Source organism: Geospiza fortis, unplaced genomic scaffold, assembly GCF_000277835.1.
Source record: "Geospiza fortis unplaced genomic scaffold, GeoFor_1.0 scaffold41, whole genome shotgun sequence".
Classification (NCBI taxonomy): Eukaryota; Metazoa; Chordata; class Aves; order Passeriformes; family Thraupidae; genus Geospiza; species Geospiza fortis.
Genome location: NW_005054299.1, coordinates 4,671,124 through 4,688,744, shown reverse-complemented (window position 1 = coordinate 4,688,744; position 17,621 = coordinate 4,671,124). Strand labels below are relative to the sequence as shown.

The following is a 17,621-nucleotide window of genomic DNA, read 5'->3' as shown; positions in this document are numbered from 1 at the left end:
AGAGATGGCAGGCACCAAAAACACCTCATACCTTATTTTTTTAAATTGGAAACACAGAAAAACTTTCAAACTCTCGCCATTCAGTCATGGTAAGCAGATGATTGCTTTGGAGAAAGGTAGGAATTCCTTGAATTCCTCTGGAATGTCCCCTCTTTGCAAGCTTGGTGGAGGATTGGACTAAAGGACCCCATTCCACTTGACTGTGAGCAGGTGGTGGAGTGCACATGCATACTGAACACACCAGGCAGACAGACTCCACATATTGCAGTTCTACTTCTCTAAATCAACACATTAGTAAGGAAAAGCATGGGTTTAAAACTGGGATTAATCCTTCCTTTCACTGTTTTCACAAGGAAGACTAGATTCCCAGACTGTGTAAGAGCAGCTACACTCTTTTGGATTATTGTCTTCTGTCCCTGGTGGTGGGCCAACATTTAGAACTTCCTCAGTTCCTAGGAAATGCATTTTCTATTTTAAAAAGCTTTGGGGGAGCTATTTTGGGGAATCCTCATTCACTCTGAATAACCTTTCTCTGTATTAAAATTATTTCTACGCCTCAGTCTATGTGGGTGGAGGCGGGCAAAAATCAAAGTAATGCATTTTCTTCTGTTGGGATAAACAAGTTGGTGTGGGTGTGTGTCTCATGTTTAAATGAGACAAAACCTTTTTTTAATGTCAACTTTCTATTACTCATCTGAAAATAGCTTCACAAAAGCCAAATGTGTCTTTTTTAAGGATTAAAAGAGTATGAAAACAAATTTTATTTAAATTCACCATCAACCTTGTTAAGGGCATTTTTGATCTACCCAAAACAGCTTTCCCATATATAGAAAGACTTTATGAACATCCTAGAGATTTCAAAAAATCAGAATTTTTTATTTTATATTTAAGACTGAGTATTTTATGGGTCACTGATAAAAAAAACTTTCAAAAACAATTCAAGCAGGTCTCCTCAAAACGTGATAAAAACAAACAAAGCATCAATTCATTTTCTAGATTGATGAATGAAGTGCTTAACCCTAATTTCTGGTTGACCAGAACTCTCTCTACATTTTCCTTCCAAGTACTGACACAGAATTGGAATGTCTTTATTGACATAACACTAACATAGTTTTCCATGTTTTTATGCTAAAAAACACATTGTGAAATAGTCAAAATTCTGGGCTTACAAATTTAGTCAGCACAAATTTAATTCCTAATTCAGTGATCAGAATGCAAATGATAGTCAAGAATTTAGTGACCAGCATGAGAAAATCTATAAATCTACAATAGCACAGAATAGGAAATATTCTCTTTACTGAAGATACGTCAAGGCAGTTATGGTTTTAGCATCAGCTTCATAAAAGAATGATATTCTTCCATTTTAAGGTGATTTGGAATTTGAATTTCACCCATAGCAGCTCTTCCATCAATTTTATTGATGATTAATAATATCTATTGACTACTGCATTACTTTTAATGGGATTTGCTAGTGAATGGCCTATCAGAACTTCAACAACTCAATATTTCTATGAAGAAATACACAGCTTGCTCTGCATGGCATACTAAGTTACTTCTTTATATCAACTGTGCAGACATTATACTACAGCACCTAAATGTATGAAAATTACTCATTATTCATAGTAGCAGAAGGCATCTCAAACATGTGATGAATTCATTAAATCAGTTTAGAAGGGATTAGTCATTTAAGAGCATTCTGAAGAAGCATTTTGCTACTTACCCACAGAGCTTTATCTAAGTCACAGCTAAAATTTACATGACAACACAGCATGCAGCGAGTAACAGAACAGTTTTGTTATCTGGTTTGGGTTTATGTGGTGAGGGTTTCATAGCAGACAGGCTGCAGAGGTGGCTTCTGTGAGAAGGCACCAGTACCTGTCTCCATGTAGGACACAGCAAGTTGTAGTTTGCTCCCAGGCAGACCTGGCTGAGCCCATCAGTGATGGCAGCAGCACCTCTGTGGTAACACATTCAGGAAAGAGTAAAAAAGCACTGCTGCACCAGAGCAGCTGAGAAAAGTGAGAACATGTGAAAGAAACTCTGCAGACACCACCAGCAGAGAAGAAGGAGGGGGAGGATGCACTCCAGGGGCTGGAGCAGAGATTTTCCTGCAACCCATGGTGATGACCATGGTGGAGACTGTGGAGCTGCAGGTTATGCCCTCTGGCTCATGGAAGCCCACGGTGGAGCAGACATCCACCTGCAGGCTCTGAGGGGGCCTAGGAAGGAGCAGGTCCTCTGGCCAGGACCCCCTTGGAAGGGACCTGCACTGCGACACTTCCTGAAGAACTGCTGCCTGTGGGAAGGACACACACTGGACAAGTTTGTAAGGAACTGTCTCCCATGAGAGGGACCTCACACTGGAGCAGGGGAAGAGTGTGAAGAGAAAGGAATGGCAGAGAACAAGCATTAGGAACCAACCACAATCCCATTCCCCACCTCCCTGTACTGCTCGGGGGAAGGAGATAGAAAACTTGGGAGTGAATTTGTGCCTGGAAAGAAGGGAATGAATGGGCAGAAAGCGTTTTTTAGATTTTTTTCTTATCTGTTGTTATCTCACTCTCATTAATCGGTAATAAATTAATTTCCTTCAGTCAAATTTGTTTTGCCCACGATGGCAATTGGTAAGTCATCTCCTTGTCCTTATCTCTCAACTCACAAACTTTCCATCTTATTTTCCTCTCCCTGTTCTGTTGAGAAGGGGAAGTGATAGAGAGGCTTGGTGGGCATCTGGTAACCAGCCAAGGTCAACCCACCACAGTGTTTTATACTTCCTAGTTAATTATGTTTTCTACTGTACACACACATCCCCATTATGCAAACTATTTGTCTGTAGCCAGATCTTCCTCTCTCTAGGGCTCCAGGCCATAAGCATTAAATAGAACAGAAACAAGTTTAGAATTCTGGAAATTTTGGAAAATAGATAATGGAGTTAGTTACTTTGGCTTGAACACAATCACATACATCAACAATCACTGTAGGTCTATGAATGTTAAAGGCTTGCAGCTCATCAAATCTTCTCTAAGGGTGGGTGGTAACACTTTACCTGGAGGGGTCCAACAAAGTACAGTGGAGGAGGAGGAAGAAATCTGAGGTCCTCCTGAGAGCACGAGGCTTCAATTCATTGACAGACATAACACTAAAATCATCCACAGAAGATGTGCAAACTTTATGACACACACAGTGCCTCAGAGCATTTTCAGTACAGAGTGTTAAGTCTATTTGACCAAAAATCTAAGGGCTAGCTAGACAGTTCTCTGTCAGAGATAGAAGTTAAGATGTCCAAGGCCAGAGAAAAGACGCAGAAATGCAATATGGAATCTTATAATGATAAACCAGAATAAAATATATTTTGTTTAGATTGACATAAAGAAACTGTGTATACAAGAGCATCCGACTCCCTGAAAAGCTTTTAAAAAGCAGCATGGGAAAGAACACAGTGCTTAACTGTTAATTTATATTCAGACAGTTTTTTTGGAAATTGACAACTTTGCCTCCTTTGGAATTTAGCATAATTCACAAGCCACAGGCCCTTCTAGACATCTCAGTCATGTCCAACGTCCTCAGTTTTCAGTGCTCTAAGATGCATGCCAGTCAAACATCAAAATCCTCTTCCCACAGGATTTGTGGGATTGTTTTGGTGAGTACAAACACAGGAGAAAGAAGCAGGCTGTCAGTTTGACCATTACGAAATCCATCATCAAATGGGACAATATTCTAAAATTAAAACCTTTCTCTTCTCAGTGTAAGAAAGCTTTGTTGAAACCTTCCAGATGTTCTGGTTTTTGTGTACCAGAAAAAATTCTGGGATACCATTTTGAACCTCTATCATGAAAAAGAATTTTAAAACTTGTCATGTGAAAAGGCAGAATGTAAGGCCATGGACTGCCCCTTTGAAAACAAACTGCTTCCAATACCCCCTGAGATTTAAAATTGGGGCTTGAGGCACTCATAGCTGAAATGCATGATTTGAGAGAGGTTCTCTCTCTAGTTAGAGCTTACACTATCAAAAGAAGAAAGATTAGGCTAATGCTGAAAAGGAAAGCACAATTACATTTTAAAATTGCTTTTTGAAAGAGATGCTGGGAGTCCTGTCCACTGGCACAGCTGGAATACATAGAATAAACACTACATGTACAAAAGCAAGCAATCTTACACTGCCAAGGAGAGAGACTATTCTGTTACAATCACAGCTCTCTCAAGTATGTTCTGACTAGGAGCTTGGGCTCTAACTCACTAAATCATGTTTGATTTGTAAAAATGCAGAACATTCTTTGCCACTTCTTTCACTCCAACAAAATCCCAGTAACATACCTAGATCCTACTGCCTTCCTTCTTTTATATCAGGATACAAATTTCAGCTTCTGGGAAAGCTACTTGTGCTTTCTATCATGAGATTCCAAAGTATTCAGAATTAGTCATTTAATCTCTATCCAGGCTAAAATGGCTTACTAGAGAAATCTCAGCTTGATAAATTATGTATTAGAATTCTCCCTTTTATGTAGTGCGAGCAGAGATTTGAGCTATAACATCATTTATGGCTGCAGCAGAATGAAATGAGCAAATGCAGGGTTGGTACAACCCAGTGGAAGTTAATATTGGTCACAAAGCTCCTGCACATGGAAAGAAGCAATTGCCAAAGCCAGAACATTTGCCAAAGGCCTTTCCCATTCTTAAAGACAGCAAACTTGCACCCCACCACAAGCCAAAGACTTGGTAGCTATGGAGGAAGCTTTTCTCTTATAGCTCTACCAACCTGGAGCTATGACATCCAATTTGGAAACCCAGAAGTGTTTAAATATTTTATGGGAACAGCCAGACCTCCTCCATCCAGCCTGTGACTCTTGCTGCCCTCCCAACTTGCAGCATTTCTTTTGTCCAGCATACCCTTCATGAGGGTGAGTTTGTACTTGACTATCCCGCAATACCCCCAGTGTCTACACTCTGGTTCCCCTCAAAGATTCCAAAAATGGAGAGAAAGACTAAGTTAACCTGCTGCTTTAACTTCAGAACATTGTTACAGCAAGTATTGCTCTGAAAAACATCTCTCAGCTTCCTTTCAGCGGCAAAGTCTCCAAGTCCAACACAGAGCACCTGCAGGCACAGACTGCAGTTTCAGTTTCTTAGGAGGGTGGAGAGATGCAGCAGATGATTATCCCCCTGTTCCCACTTAGATAAAAATTTCAGTGACTGGCAGCAGAAGGAGTTAATTAAAGGTCTGCTTTCTCCTTTCCTTTAGGAAAAATAAAAAGTTTCCTAAGTCTGAGCTCCACTCTGAGGTAACTAGACAACTAATAACTTCAGGAGGGATTTTAGTCACTTGAGGAAACTGCTCAGGGAGTCACCTGACAGCAAGCTGACACTTTCAGAAAAGAGGATATTTCACTGGCATTTGTTGAGAAAGTGAGTGAAAGGAAACTGCTTTCACAGCACAGACAGGGACAATAATGACATGCCTGGCACAGAGCACTGGAAACTTCTCCCTTGGCCACAAAGTCTTTAAGTATCACAGGCAGTAACCTTTTACACCTGCAGGCCTGTTCTATGGAAGGCATAAAGGGGATACACAGACCAGAAGTGTCCTGCCCTCCCAGCCCAGCTCAAACCACATTCAAGACAAGTAGGAAGAACAGCACAAGGAATGTTGCCTTTTACTTTGCCTAAATCCAGCTCTAAGTTTAGCTAAGGTCAACACCAGCTGAGCAGTCTGGGTGCCTTCCAATGAACCTGCATGTCTGCTTATTTCTGTCACAGCCATCAGCAGTGGGTCCAGACCAGCAATGGGGGAACATCCCTTCACTGGCACCAAAGGGCCTGGGACAGGGAACTCCATCCTCCAGGGATCACCAGAGGAGACCCAGCACCCAAGGAATAAGTGAATATGGCCAAAAAAATAAGAGTATGACTGTAAGAGTGATTTCATGCCTTGAAATTCTGTGAAAAGAGTTTCAGCAGGTTTGTTTTTACCCCAACTGGCTTCAGCAACGGCATTGAAACAATTAGATTGGGTTGGATGTTGGCTGAGTAAACAAACTAATGCCACATCCACTGCAATCAGTGATTTGTTGACAGATGTTAATAGTGTTAGACCTGCTACCCTTCAAAATACAGCAGCAATTGATTTTCTTTTACTGGCACATGGACATGGTTGTGAGGAATTTGAAGGATTGTGTTGTATGAACCTGTCTGATCATTCTGAATCCATCCACAAAAGCATACAAAAGCTGAAAGATTTGACAGCTCAAATTAAAGAAGATGGTGGGTCCTGGTTAGATGATTTGTTCCAAGAATGGAGCTTTGCACCTTCGCTAAGAGAACTTTGTAAGATAGGTCTATATGTGTTGGGTGTTAGTAGTAATACCTTGCATACTTCGGCGTGTGCAACAAATGATGGACAAAACTATCAAACAAGTTTTTTATCACACAAGAGAGAGAGGTAGGAAATGGATTCACAGAGAGTTCTTGAAATCTCACAGAGATGGTGGATGAAGGTGTAGACATGGAAGAAGGTTTTGAATTAAGGCTTTGGAATCGATGAGACTTTTTCGAACAATGACTTGTAATTGTTATTAGACATAATTTATGCCCTTTGTACTGACTGGACTTCCACAGCATTAAAATTGCTGTGTTGTAATATAGCAATGCTTAGTGTGAGCAAAAAGATGCTTTAAGTAGGTAATAAGCAGATATACTATAATAAAGCTACAAAACGCAAGTTAGCAATAAATGACACGGTTACAAAGGTTTCTTTTTAGGTGAACCAAGAGGGGGAATTGTGAGAATCCATAAAATCAGAGGGTTTTGGGAAATCTGCAAAAGGAAGGCCTCAGAGACAGTAGAACTGTGATTAGAGCTAAGCAGTAGCCATGAGATGGGTCAGCAGAAAAATTATGTAAGAAGTAGAAAAGCAAGGACAAATAGAACAATGGTTTGTGTATTAACGCTTGGCTAGAATAACTCCCTAAGCTGCAGAAAATTATATCTAGTGAGATATTAGGAAGTTCTAAGCTTAATAATGGAGCTCTGTGCATTGTTTTAAGGCTTACAAGTAGGTATTGTATTCGAAATAAGCAAGTGCTGTTTTAACCAAAGGTACATGTGCTTATAGTGGTTGGGTAGAACTACTGTCAATATGCTTTTGCTTTGTGTGATTGGTCAAAAAACTTTTAAAGCAACTTGTAACATTAAGTTTTTTGCCTGCTACCTGGGATGTGAGCTGCTGGCATCTTCCCATTGTCATAACCATGTAATGAGACTGATGCTGAAAAATACAACAGCTCAAGGCGTGTTCCTCAGCAGTCCCATCCCGTTGGTGATTTGTACATAGACCCACAGCCAGTGATAAAGCTGAGTGAAACCAGGTTACAAAAAAAAGCACCTAGCCCTGCACAGTGGGACTCAGTACCACAGCCAGCTACAGGCATATGTGCCCTGAAGAGGGGGACACCTCACAGGAATAACTGAGTCTAAAAATATGAGATCTTTCTGAAAAAAATCCCCAAAGATGCTTTTTCATGTATTTAGAATCTGTATTAATATATCTGGGAGGAATATACAGTATCTACATTTCAACTAGTTGAACACTTTTGGAGCCAGAGATGGAACTGTTTATTGAAATGAAAAGTGTAACTCTGGTATTTATACTCAAAGGATATGCAATACATCACAAATGTAACCAACAGAAGGTACCAGTTCATCTTAATTCTACAAAATTCCATTTGCAGAAATAGACCAGAGAAGTGTTAGAAGTGACAGGCTGGGGAGCTATTTCTATAAAAAACCAAACTACAGATATTTTAACCAGAATAAATTCTAAATTCTAAAAAGTTGCCTTTTAAAGTGCATCACCTTAAATCTCTAAAGTATTGTACCTTCCACACATTTCCAAGAGCATATATGATTCACATTATTTAACATTTGCATTCTGATTGCAATCAGCCTTCTTTTAATAAAATAGTGTTACAGTCTGTTAACTTAGAACCATCAAATTCTCACTTCCATTATCAATCAATGCCACTTTTCTGCTGACTGCCACTCAATTAAAATCCAATTATTTGAATAACTGGATGGAAATTGCTATCATAAGATGTACATTTTTATTAGGAACATTTTGTATAGAAAATTGACAACACAGAATTTCTGATGCTACTGTTAAAAAATGTTTCGTAACCTGGGCTGGGAAAAGCAATGCCAATAAATATGGAGGGACAGTGGCACTTCTGGAGTAGGTATTTGATTCTAAAGCTGGGCCTTTTGGCTCAGATCAGGTCCAAAATGATGTGAATTCTGCTAGCATTACTATGAGTTGTGAAAAAGTTGGTCCTTCTAAGCCTCAAAGCTTGCTATTTCTACAGATTTTTGAGAAAGAAAAAGTAATTATATATTCTGAGAGCATCTTACCATATTAGCCATGGAGTTAATTATAAAATATGTCAGTCAGCGATACTGATTCTTGAGGTGACAGCAATGTCAAATTCTTTCATTTATTTCATTTCTTACATTAACTAAGACCGAGTAAGGAGCTGTTTATTAACAGGACATCTCTCCTAATATGCTTGCAGCCGTGTACCTTCACTTGGAAAAAATTACTTAGGAGGAAATCCCCAAGTAAAAATTTGCTTCTTAGTTTTTAATCACATCAATTTTCTACCAGAGCTCTGATTTATTTCACCAAAGTGCGGATCACACATTCTTCTTTCATCCAGCACTAAAAAGCTGAATTCTTTTATACTGATAACATATGGAGATAAAAAATACCATCCCACTACTTTACTTTCTGTATGCCAACTCTATATATTTAAAAAAATCTTTAAAAACGTCTAGTTGTAAAGTGTAATTTTATAAAATAGATTTAAAATATTTTAAAAATTCTCTTTTTTCAGGTCTAATTATCTAAGACTCACTTGGCACCTGGAAATTACTATGGAGAATCATTTTTAGGAACAAAAAAGTTTCCTATCAAACATATTTCTTTAGCTGATCTCAAATACCCCTATAAAGCAAGTACAGGTTCTCTAATGTATTTCTTTTCAATGTAATATTATTGTCTTCTACCTTGCATCATAAAATCCTATCATCTGAATTATACCCACTACAGTTTTAATAAATTTCTGCAGAGGTTGTTCACTGAAGATTACACAGAGGATTTAAACTGGGCTATTAGATTGTGATTACTTGCATTTGACAAAATAACTTGAAACGGCACACAACAGGGAATGAAAAGAGCCAAAAAACCAAGGATAAGAAAATAGAAATATTATAGATAAGCAAAGTAATTCCAAAATGTGATATATAATAAAAGAGACAACTCTTGATAGAATGTCATGTTTAGATTACTTTTCCATCATGTCTACTGTACTTGACTTTTGTTCCATATATTATATTTTATATCTTCCCTGTCATTTTCCTTGTGATTTCAGGCAACACCTCTAAAATATTTTTAGCTGCTTTACAAACTGAAGTTGCATTAAGTAGTGAATACTGTTTATCACAAGTACATGACAGTTTTCATAGATGCTGGAACCTGTTTACTTCCTGGAAATGTATAATACTTTCACATACACACAGTCTAGCTCCCGCTGAAGCTAGCACTGGAATAAATACTCATAGCCTTTTGACTCTACATGCCAGCAGGGTCTCTTAGGCAAGCTCTGAAAAGTCATCTTATAAAAGGGGTTCACAAAAAATTCCAGAATTCAAGCCATTCAGTTTTTTCATGCAGACAGTCCTTAAAAGTGAGATAATTTACATGATGTATATTAAAATCACAGCTACTTACCCTTTTTCTCAAGTTGTAGGTCAAAATGAGATTTCTGGAGAAGGAGTGTGAAAAGGCAGTGTAGAATTCCAGCACTTTCTGCAAGGCATCCCTTTTAATCACATGAAGATCACAGTAAGTCAAAGCCCTTACATTAGCACAGGACTGGGCGAGAGTCGACTCCTTCCAGAACACATCACCAAAAACGTCTCCTTTACCTACAGAAAATCAACAGCATTGCTTTCATTAACACCACTATTTCCATCAAAAATATAAAAGAACAGACATCTCATTCATGCAGTCAAGTTTCTTCTATTTTTGCACTCAGGAAAAAAAAACTGTCAGGAAAAAAAACAACTTTGAAATATTTAACTGATAACTTTCTTCCATTATCTTTTTCTTAATTACAACAGCCTAGCAAAACTTCATAAGAATAAATCATACTTTAAAAGTGTTCTATGTGACAAGTCTCCTTTAAATATCAATAAAGGTCTTTTTCTAAAAATCAAGAGAAGTGCTTCATACTCGGTTCATGTTTTCTTCTGATCCCTTTCAAAGAAATTAATTAAGAGGAAATGGTTTTTCCCTTCCTCCTTTTAACTGTCACACAAAGGATCTGTTTCTTACATCTGTGTTGTTGATTTTGCTTAATCTGGCTAACATTTACCCACTGTTGTGTCAATAAAATCATCCTGTATCACACATCAGTGCAGCTACAGGCTGCAGCTAAACAGAGTACAAACCAAGAGTGCAATTAGTTATTCCCAACATAACAATGACAAGGCATGAAAGTTCAGCTGTTTCTCACTAGAAGGAAGAAAAGAGCCATTTCCTTGCACCCTTCCCATGTGCATGTCTCTATGAGCTCAGGGCAGCAGTGAAATCCCTGCTGCAGGATACTGCAAGGATGGCATTTGCACCGGTCTGGGCACTACAGTGCAGGGCATGTACACGAAAATCCAGCTGAGGAGCAATCCTGAAATTGTCAGGATTTCACTGGCTGCACCCCATTTCAGGCTGGGCACAAATGGAGTGTGTAGGAGAAAGTTACGAGTTCATTTATAAGAGTAATAGTCTTTTTCCCCCTGTTTTCCAATACATAATGCTAACAAAAAAGGAATATTCACTTGTTACCTTGATAATGAAAAGCTATACTTTCCTTGTTTTGAAATTAGTTTTCCTCCCAAACTTCTGCTGCACTAGATCATCACTGTCCATCTCTTTTAAGACCAATGACATGGAAATACATTCTTATCTATCAAGTTGTGATAGGAATGGTCCCTTGTCTTATAAGAAATACCTTGCCCGTAGCAATCCTTAAATCCAAAGCATCACAATATGTATTAGTTTACTGACTTCACCCAGGTTCTTTTAGATTCCTTCCCTATATAAATCATCATTTTTGAAAGCCTATATGAAGTCAAGAGAACTATCGTGAGTAAAGAGCTCAGAAAGAAAACTTCTAAATCAAACTCAAAATTGCCATCTCAGTCCTTCAGCTGTACTTCCACCCTTACCTAATCTCTTCCATTAGATGATAAGCATTTTTTCTTTGAGAAAAAGCTATGACCTTGATGGTAAACTACCCTGAATTGCAATAAGTTGTTATTAACTCTAATGAGTTGCCAGTCTTCCACAGAAGACCTACACCACCCACCTCACATGGATCAGTTTAGATCCCGACCACTTTAGATTTTATTTTATTTTAAATCTGTCTATACACTGAAACCACCTGTTCTGTTACCACATTTTTCACAAAATTAGGCAAAGGCACCATAAAGATAACCTTTCTTTCACCTCTAGTCTCTTGCATAGGACAATGCCAACATCTGGAAATAGTACAAAAGCTTCATATCACCAAGCATGGTGGTAGTCCCACAGACCAGTACAGTAAACACCTTTTCTTTTTAACAGCAATGACTTTTCACATTTTCAATTACTTGTATGGTTTCTGTTAGCAGATACATTAAAAATGGATAAAGAAAAAAAGCTTCCATGCAGTTGAAACAGATCATCTACAAGGCTTTCAGACAAACACACAATATATTCAAAATTGAAATGAAACAATTTTTACGCACCATAAAAACCGATATGCTTCACTGGGTAAAAATGGATTGTTTGCCTTTGGAATAAATATGCTTTTATTCACAATCTTCCAGGCAATTAGCTAAACAGCTGTTTTAATTAACGCTCTAGAATCTATCAAGCACTGAATTGTGCCATCACTGATGAGCAACAGTTAGAGCTGGTAGTCCAAGCACAAGGGAGAGGAATTCTAACTCATTTCTAAGTGTACTGCTTAACATCTCCAGACAAGTTTCCCTACCCTAAAATGACAACCATTATGTTACTGCCCCACAGTAACGTGATGAATAATTAGTACAACCCAAGCACAAACACCATGGTGCTGCTGGGCCTACCTCAGAAACGAAGTACCACAGAAGATAGTTATGTCTTACTCTTCTTGGAATTTAATTCTGCTTTTCCCATAGCACAGAAAGACACAACTTTGTCCTTCACTTGGGGCAGAACCATAGTTTCCCTTCACTATTTGTAACTCTTCCCTCTGATAAAAATCTCTCTCCTGCAGTGTGCTGCCACCTCCCATTAGAGGCAAGGGCAGCAGAGGAAAGAGCTGGGTCTGCTGGGTGCCCACTGAGCCAAACCAGAGAAAACCAACACAAGAGCAACAAACTCAAGTCAGATCACAGAGACCCTGCTTTTAAGAAACAAACTAAAAAACCAAAAGAAATTGTGCTCTTTTCTTTCATTAAAAAACTTTCTTGAAGTTAACAGCCAGTGATCTAGCGGAAAATGAATCCTACACTGTACTTCAGTTTCCAAAGCAAGGCACATGCAAGCACCTCATTGCTTTATTTCTGTCAAGTCCATTTTCTAAATGATGTGTAACAAAAGTATCAAATTTGATTGTCAGATTCTAAAAAAACTTGCTTGGCATTTATAGAAAAATGAAGCAGGGGGAAAGAGCAGTAGAAATCCATACAGCAAGAAGGAATTAAAATTCCACCCAGGATTACCTGCACTGCATTAGAACAACTGGCCTCTTATGCATAATAAGGAATTGCATACCATCTCCCTTTGTCTATATGTTCTCCACAAAGTAAGATCAACCACTGTAGGAAAAGGAATCGAAAAAAAGGGAGGGCAGACTAAGTAGGTGTTTTATCAAAACCATCTGTAGGTGAAAAGCAAGAAGGGTATGGTGATACTTCTGAGGCAGAAGGTGGTTGGCAAAGTCCAAGGGCTGCCTTAAGGAACCTGAGCCAAAAGCCTCTTTTTATACGTAACTCCAGGCTTTAGATATTTCACCTTGCCTCTGAAGAAAGATTAAAAAGCCAGAGAAATGCAGATGGCCGTTTGTTTGTCAGTACTTTGCATTTCTCATTCCCAGCTTGCTGAATTCCAGATGTTTGCCAGGAACATTATCTGTCAATCACACTTAAAGGGGATGATCTAAGCTTTTACCATCAATCATTTATATTCCCTGCTGGATTTGTGGGCTGAGCACCTTTTCCACCGTCAGCTCAGCATGCATTGGAAAGCCAAATAGTTTTCTGCCTTTTATGTTTCCTTGTTTGTTTTAATTATAATAACAAGTCCCCAAACCCAGATATATTTAAACTGTGAAGAAATATTTTATTAAACTTTCTGTTTCCATATTTATTCTTTCCCAGTTTCTTCTCTACATCAAATTTGCTGTTTATCTTGTAAGTGAAAAGATGATTTCTCTGTTACCACTGCCAATTCAGCCTGAGTCAGGCCACATCCACTCTGCCTCCTGAAAGCAGCACCAGTGGTGAAGATCTGATTATTGCAGCTTAGTCAGGTGTTCTGCTGATTCTGAGCAAAGAACCTCTCACATTACAACTGTACTGCCTTGATACCACAACAACTCTTGGCCTTTTCACTCTTACAAGAGGAAAGACTGAAGAGCTCTTCTCTCAGGCAGAAGATACTACACCCTACTCCAAAAAAAACCATGACTTACGTGGAATATGTGTTTGGCTGACAACTTTTGGGTTCTGGGTGTCTGGAAGTGCTGGTGCAGTTTTGGTGTGATAGCTGGGGGAGAAGAAGAGGCTATGGATTCCTGTATTGCAGGTATTGCAGGTCTTCCAGGTCAGTATGGATTTTAAAGGCATTCACATGAGCCCATGGATTTTCAGCATATCAGACAAAATATTCATGTTTGAGTCATTCTCAAAGCAATAGTAATCATTTTTACAGCAGCCAGTAGCAGAATCTAGGTCATGTCCCTTCCCAATTCGCCTTCATCTGCATGTTTGAACAATAGAATTAGGACCTGACAGTGTCAGCAGATCCAAATATCAGACAGAATGACCAAACATTGCTTATGGTTGAGCAGTGAATGACCAAACACTGCTCACCTCAGTGGCAATGCAGCACCAAGCAAATCTTGGCAACCAGGTGTTTAGCAAACACAGTTATCTGTGATGCTGATCCACAATGACTTTCCCAGCACAGCTCCCCAGAGCCCCCACACTGGCCTGCACCCTCAGGATTGCTCTCTACCTCCAAGCAGTGGGAGACGCCAACTGCTATAAAAGCAAACACACAGATTTTCTAGGGTCAAACTCCCCCTGTGATCCATCCCCACATGATTATTTGGCTTCAACTGAAAATCCTTCCCTTCTCTCTTCCCTCATTCCCTCCAAACCTAAGGCATGCATTTTAAACTTTCCCACTTTACCGAGAGAAGAAAGATTCAAGGAAAGTAAAGATAATAGAGCAAAAGTAATTTTTCCCTCTTGGTCCATTAGTGCAACAAAAACTGGCAGCCAGAAAAAAAACAGAGTTACCATTTGGCATTGAGGTGGAGTATTCAGTGTCTGTCCTACAGATAAACGGCACAACTCGACAGTCACTCAATAGCCATAGTCTGGCTCTCCAGCACAGTACAGCTGGCAGGAGATGATGCATGGAAGTTGTTTGCTGCTTTGGATTTTCTTAAGATTTCTCAAGTGCAAACTGAGACACGTAATGAAAAGTGAATGACCAACTGCACTGCAGAGAATATATTATTTTTCATTAACCAGAGGTTTTCACTACTCTTTTCCTCTAATTAGACCTCCAAAACGCCTGAGTATCTTTGCCACAGAAAGCAAAGCAAGTGCTACAGAGATAACAAACTGAAGTTGCTCTTTCAGTGATTTGCCTGGTTCATAAACAGAAATGCAGAGTATCTGTTCATGCTGTAAACCACAGTCTGGCAACATTTTGCAGACAGTTTACTGCACAACTGCATCAATTTTCTCTGTTGAAACACATTACTGTACAGACAAAATAAAAACATTTCTTTTAGAGATGAGTAGCAACAACATGATAAGTTACAGCTAAATTTTCTATTATTGTTGCTGTAATTAAGGTGCTTATTTGTTTCACAGCATACAGAATATAGAATTATGTTTCACTTCTTGATGTACTGTGAAGAAGAGTTTTAAACATCAACTGGGCTCTACCAGGTTTATTCACAAAAAAAGCCAGGAGGCTTCACCAGAATCTGCATCATTTATCCTTATTTACATTTTAATGGTTACTATAAAAATGTTATAAATATGTGGCCAGTTTGTACAAACTCAGAGGATATGGAGTAGCTCAGGTAACTGGAGTAATAAATACATTTGAATGTATTCGCATTAGTTAAGTAATAGGAAAAACACAGCTCAATCTGTGTTGTCATTGCATGGGCTCTGAGTTACTTTCCTGATATACTTAGGGATGGGCTTTATATTCTAGGTATTGCTTTAAACATACATTAAAGCACCAAAATTGTATTCTTTTATTTCAGACAGAAAGGATTCACAAGAGTTTAAATAGCAAGTGTTGCATTCTGAAATATAGAAAGTAAACGCATTGAAAACCTCATGAAATTTGCATCTATCTTCTATTTAATTTAATTTAGTATTCCTAGTAGCTCCTTCAGTATAAATTCAACAATATTACAGAAACATATCTCTGAAAAAAAGTATTAATTTGAAATCTGGAGAAAAAGAAGAAAAGCTAGTGTTTCATGAATATTTTTCAATCATTTTTTAACCTGTCTCTTCAGTGAAAAAAGAATTATTCTTCCTCCTCTAAAATTCTGGGACAGAAACAAAACCCTACCAAAACAAAAAACCCAAACAAACGACAAAGCAAAACAAAACAAAACAAAACAAATTAGTTAGTTAGTTCAGTGGTTCACCTTCCAGAAATCAGGGTCTTTATAGAAAGCTGACTTCCTTGCTAAATTATAATTTCTACCTCTTCACACCTCTTGTTGCAGCATGCACCCAAATACGAGTGCAAGCCTTCCTAACAGAGATATCCCAAGATATCAAGGGACATGCTGGAACAGAGAGCCTCATCCCCACCGGACCTCAATTTCAGCTCCCAGTCACCTGCCAGACACTGCCAGCTTCCAAGGGGGACTTCTTCCACATGCAATGCTGTTGGACTATTTAAGAGCACATTATGCAAAGGTGTATAAATACAGCACAATAAAACATTAAACACACCCAGAAGTTCCCTACTGAGGCCTCTGAATACTCCTCCTCCTCAGTTACTCCAGCAAGTCATCAAATGTTCTAAAAATCTGTTTTTCCAATACCCTGTGCAGTCTTAAACCTTCTACAAACAGCAGTGGACAGGAGCTTTGGCAATTCATGCTTTTAATGTCTGTCAGAAATTAGACATAGAACAAACAAAAAGTTTCAAAAATGGCAAGTCTTGATATCAGCCCACCCCAGATGTCTGGAGAACAGGGATAAGGAATACTCTGTCTGAAATCACCATGTGGGATAAACCTGTATTTCTCAATAAGAGTTTTAGTGCTGCTCCTACATCCACCATGAAATTAAAATTTCATATTAATGTAGACCTCTTTATGCCATGTCCTTTTAAAAAGTTTAGCTGCATCTCCATCTGTAATGCTTTTGCTAAGTGTGCCTGGACACTCGTTGAGCAAATCAGACTCTGAAAATTGCTCCTTTGGTTGATGTTTATTGAATACTTCACAGAAACATGCAACTTGTCCAACCCACCTATATAAATCAATCGAAAAAAACCTACCTTTTAACTATAAATAGAAAAAGCACAATGGAACTACTGAGGATAAAGATGGATTTTAATTTCAATCACTCCTTTGTCAAAGCACTGCTGGTCATGTTTCAGTCTTATTCAATACCACAAACAATGCTGAGATGTTAGATACTGTCAGAAAACTCTTAATGCCATCCATAATCCTGCAACCATTTCTTAAGCCCGAGAGCTCAGGAGCTTGGCATTTTTAACACAGAGAGGTGTACCTAAATTTAAAATTCAGGTGAAAAATGAAGCAGAGAAGTAAGGGACTTCTTCAGGAGCTTGGAATTAAATAAATAACAGGCTCTAAGATAACAGAACTAATCTTTGAAATTGGAGTAGTACACAGAGCAGTTCAGGGAAATCAGCGTTAGCTCAGGTGCTAGGGACAGTCCAAAGATAGCAGCCTGGGCTCAGTTAACTTCTCTGCTATCGTCAGGTCTGCTGAGAAGCAGTTTTCACACGACTGCGTGGAAGTTGCAATGTTTTCAATGGAGGGTCTAACACAGACAATACTTCTGCACTGCTACTGTCCCTCCTCTGAAAGAGACCATCCCTATGGCACAGTTGCCCTTGCAGCTGGCACTGTCCTATCTGGATGTAAATCTGTCCCACCAAAATCTGAATCAATCCTGTGGTGTCTACATCTGAACAAAATGCTTACGGCTAAATGAGTAAGCTAAAGCAATTGTAAAGAAAACAAACAATTATTCTTATAACATTTCTTTAAGACTGCAATTAGATCAAATTAAATCAGCAG

General features: G+C 38.7%; 1 protein-coding gene across 1 annotated transcript in view; it reads right to left on the bottom strand.

Annotated features, from left to right (window-relative positions):
• The window catches only part of KCNH1 (potassium voltage-gated channel subfamily H member 1), a 162,862-nt gene that overhangs the window by 62,318 nt on the left and 82,923 nt on the right, over positions 1 to 17,621 (bottom strand). The window contains exon 9 of the mRNA XM_005416174.2: positions 9,779 to 9,975. Within this exon, the coding sequence (XP_005416231.1) occupies positions 9,779 to 9,975 (197 nt within the window). The remainder of the gene's footprint in view (positions 1 to 9,778; positions 9,976 to 17,621) is intronic.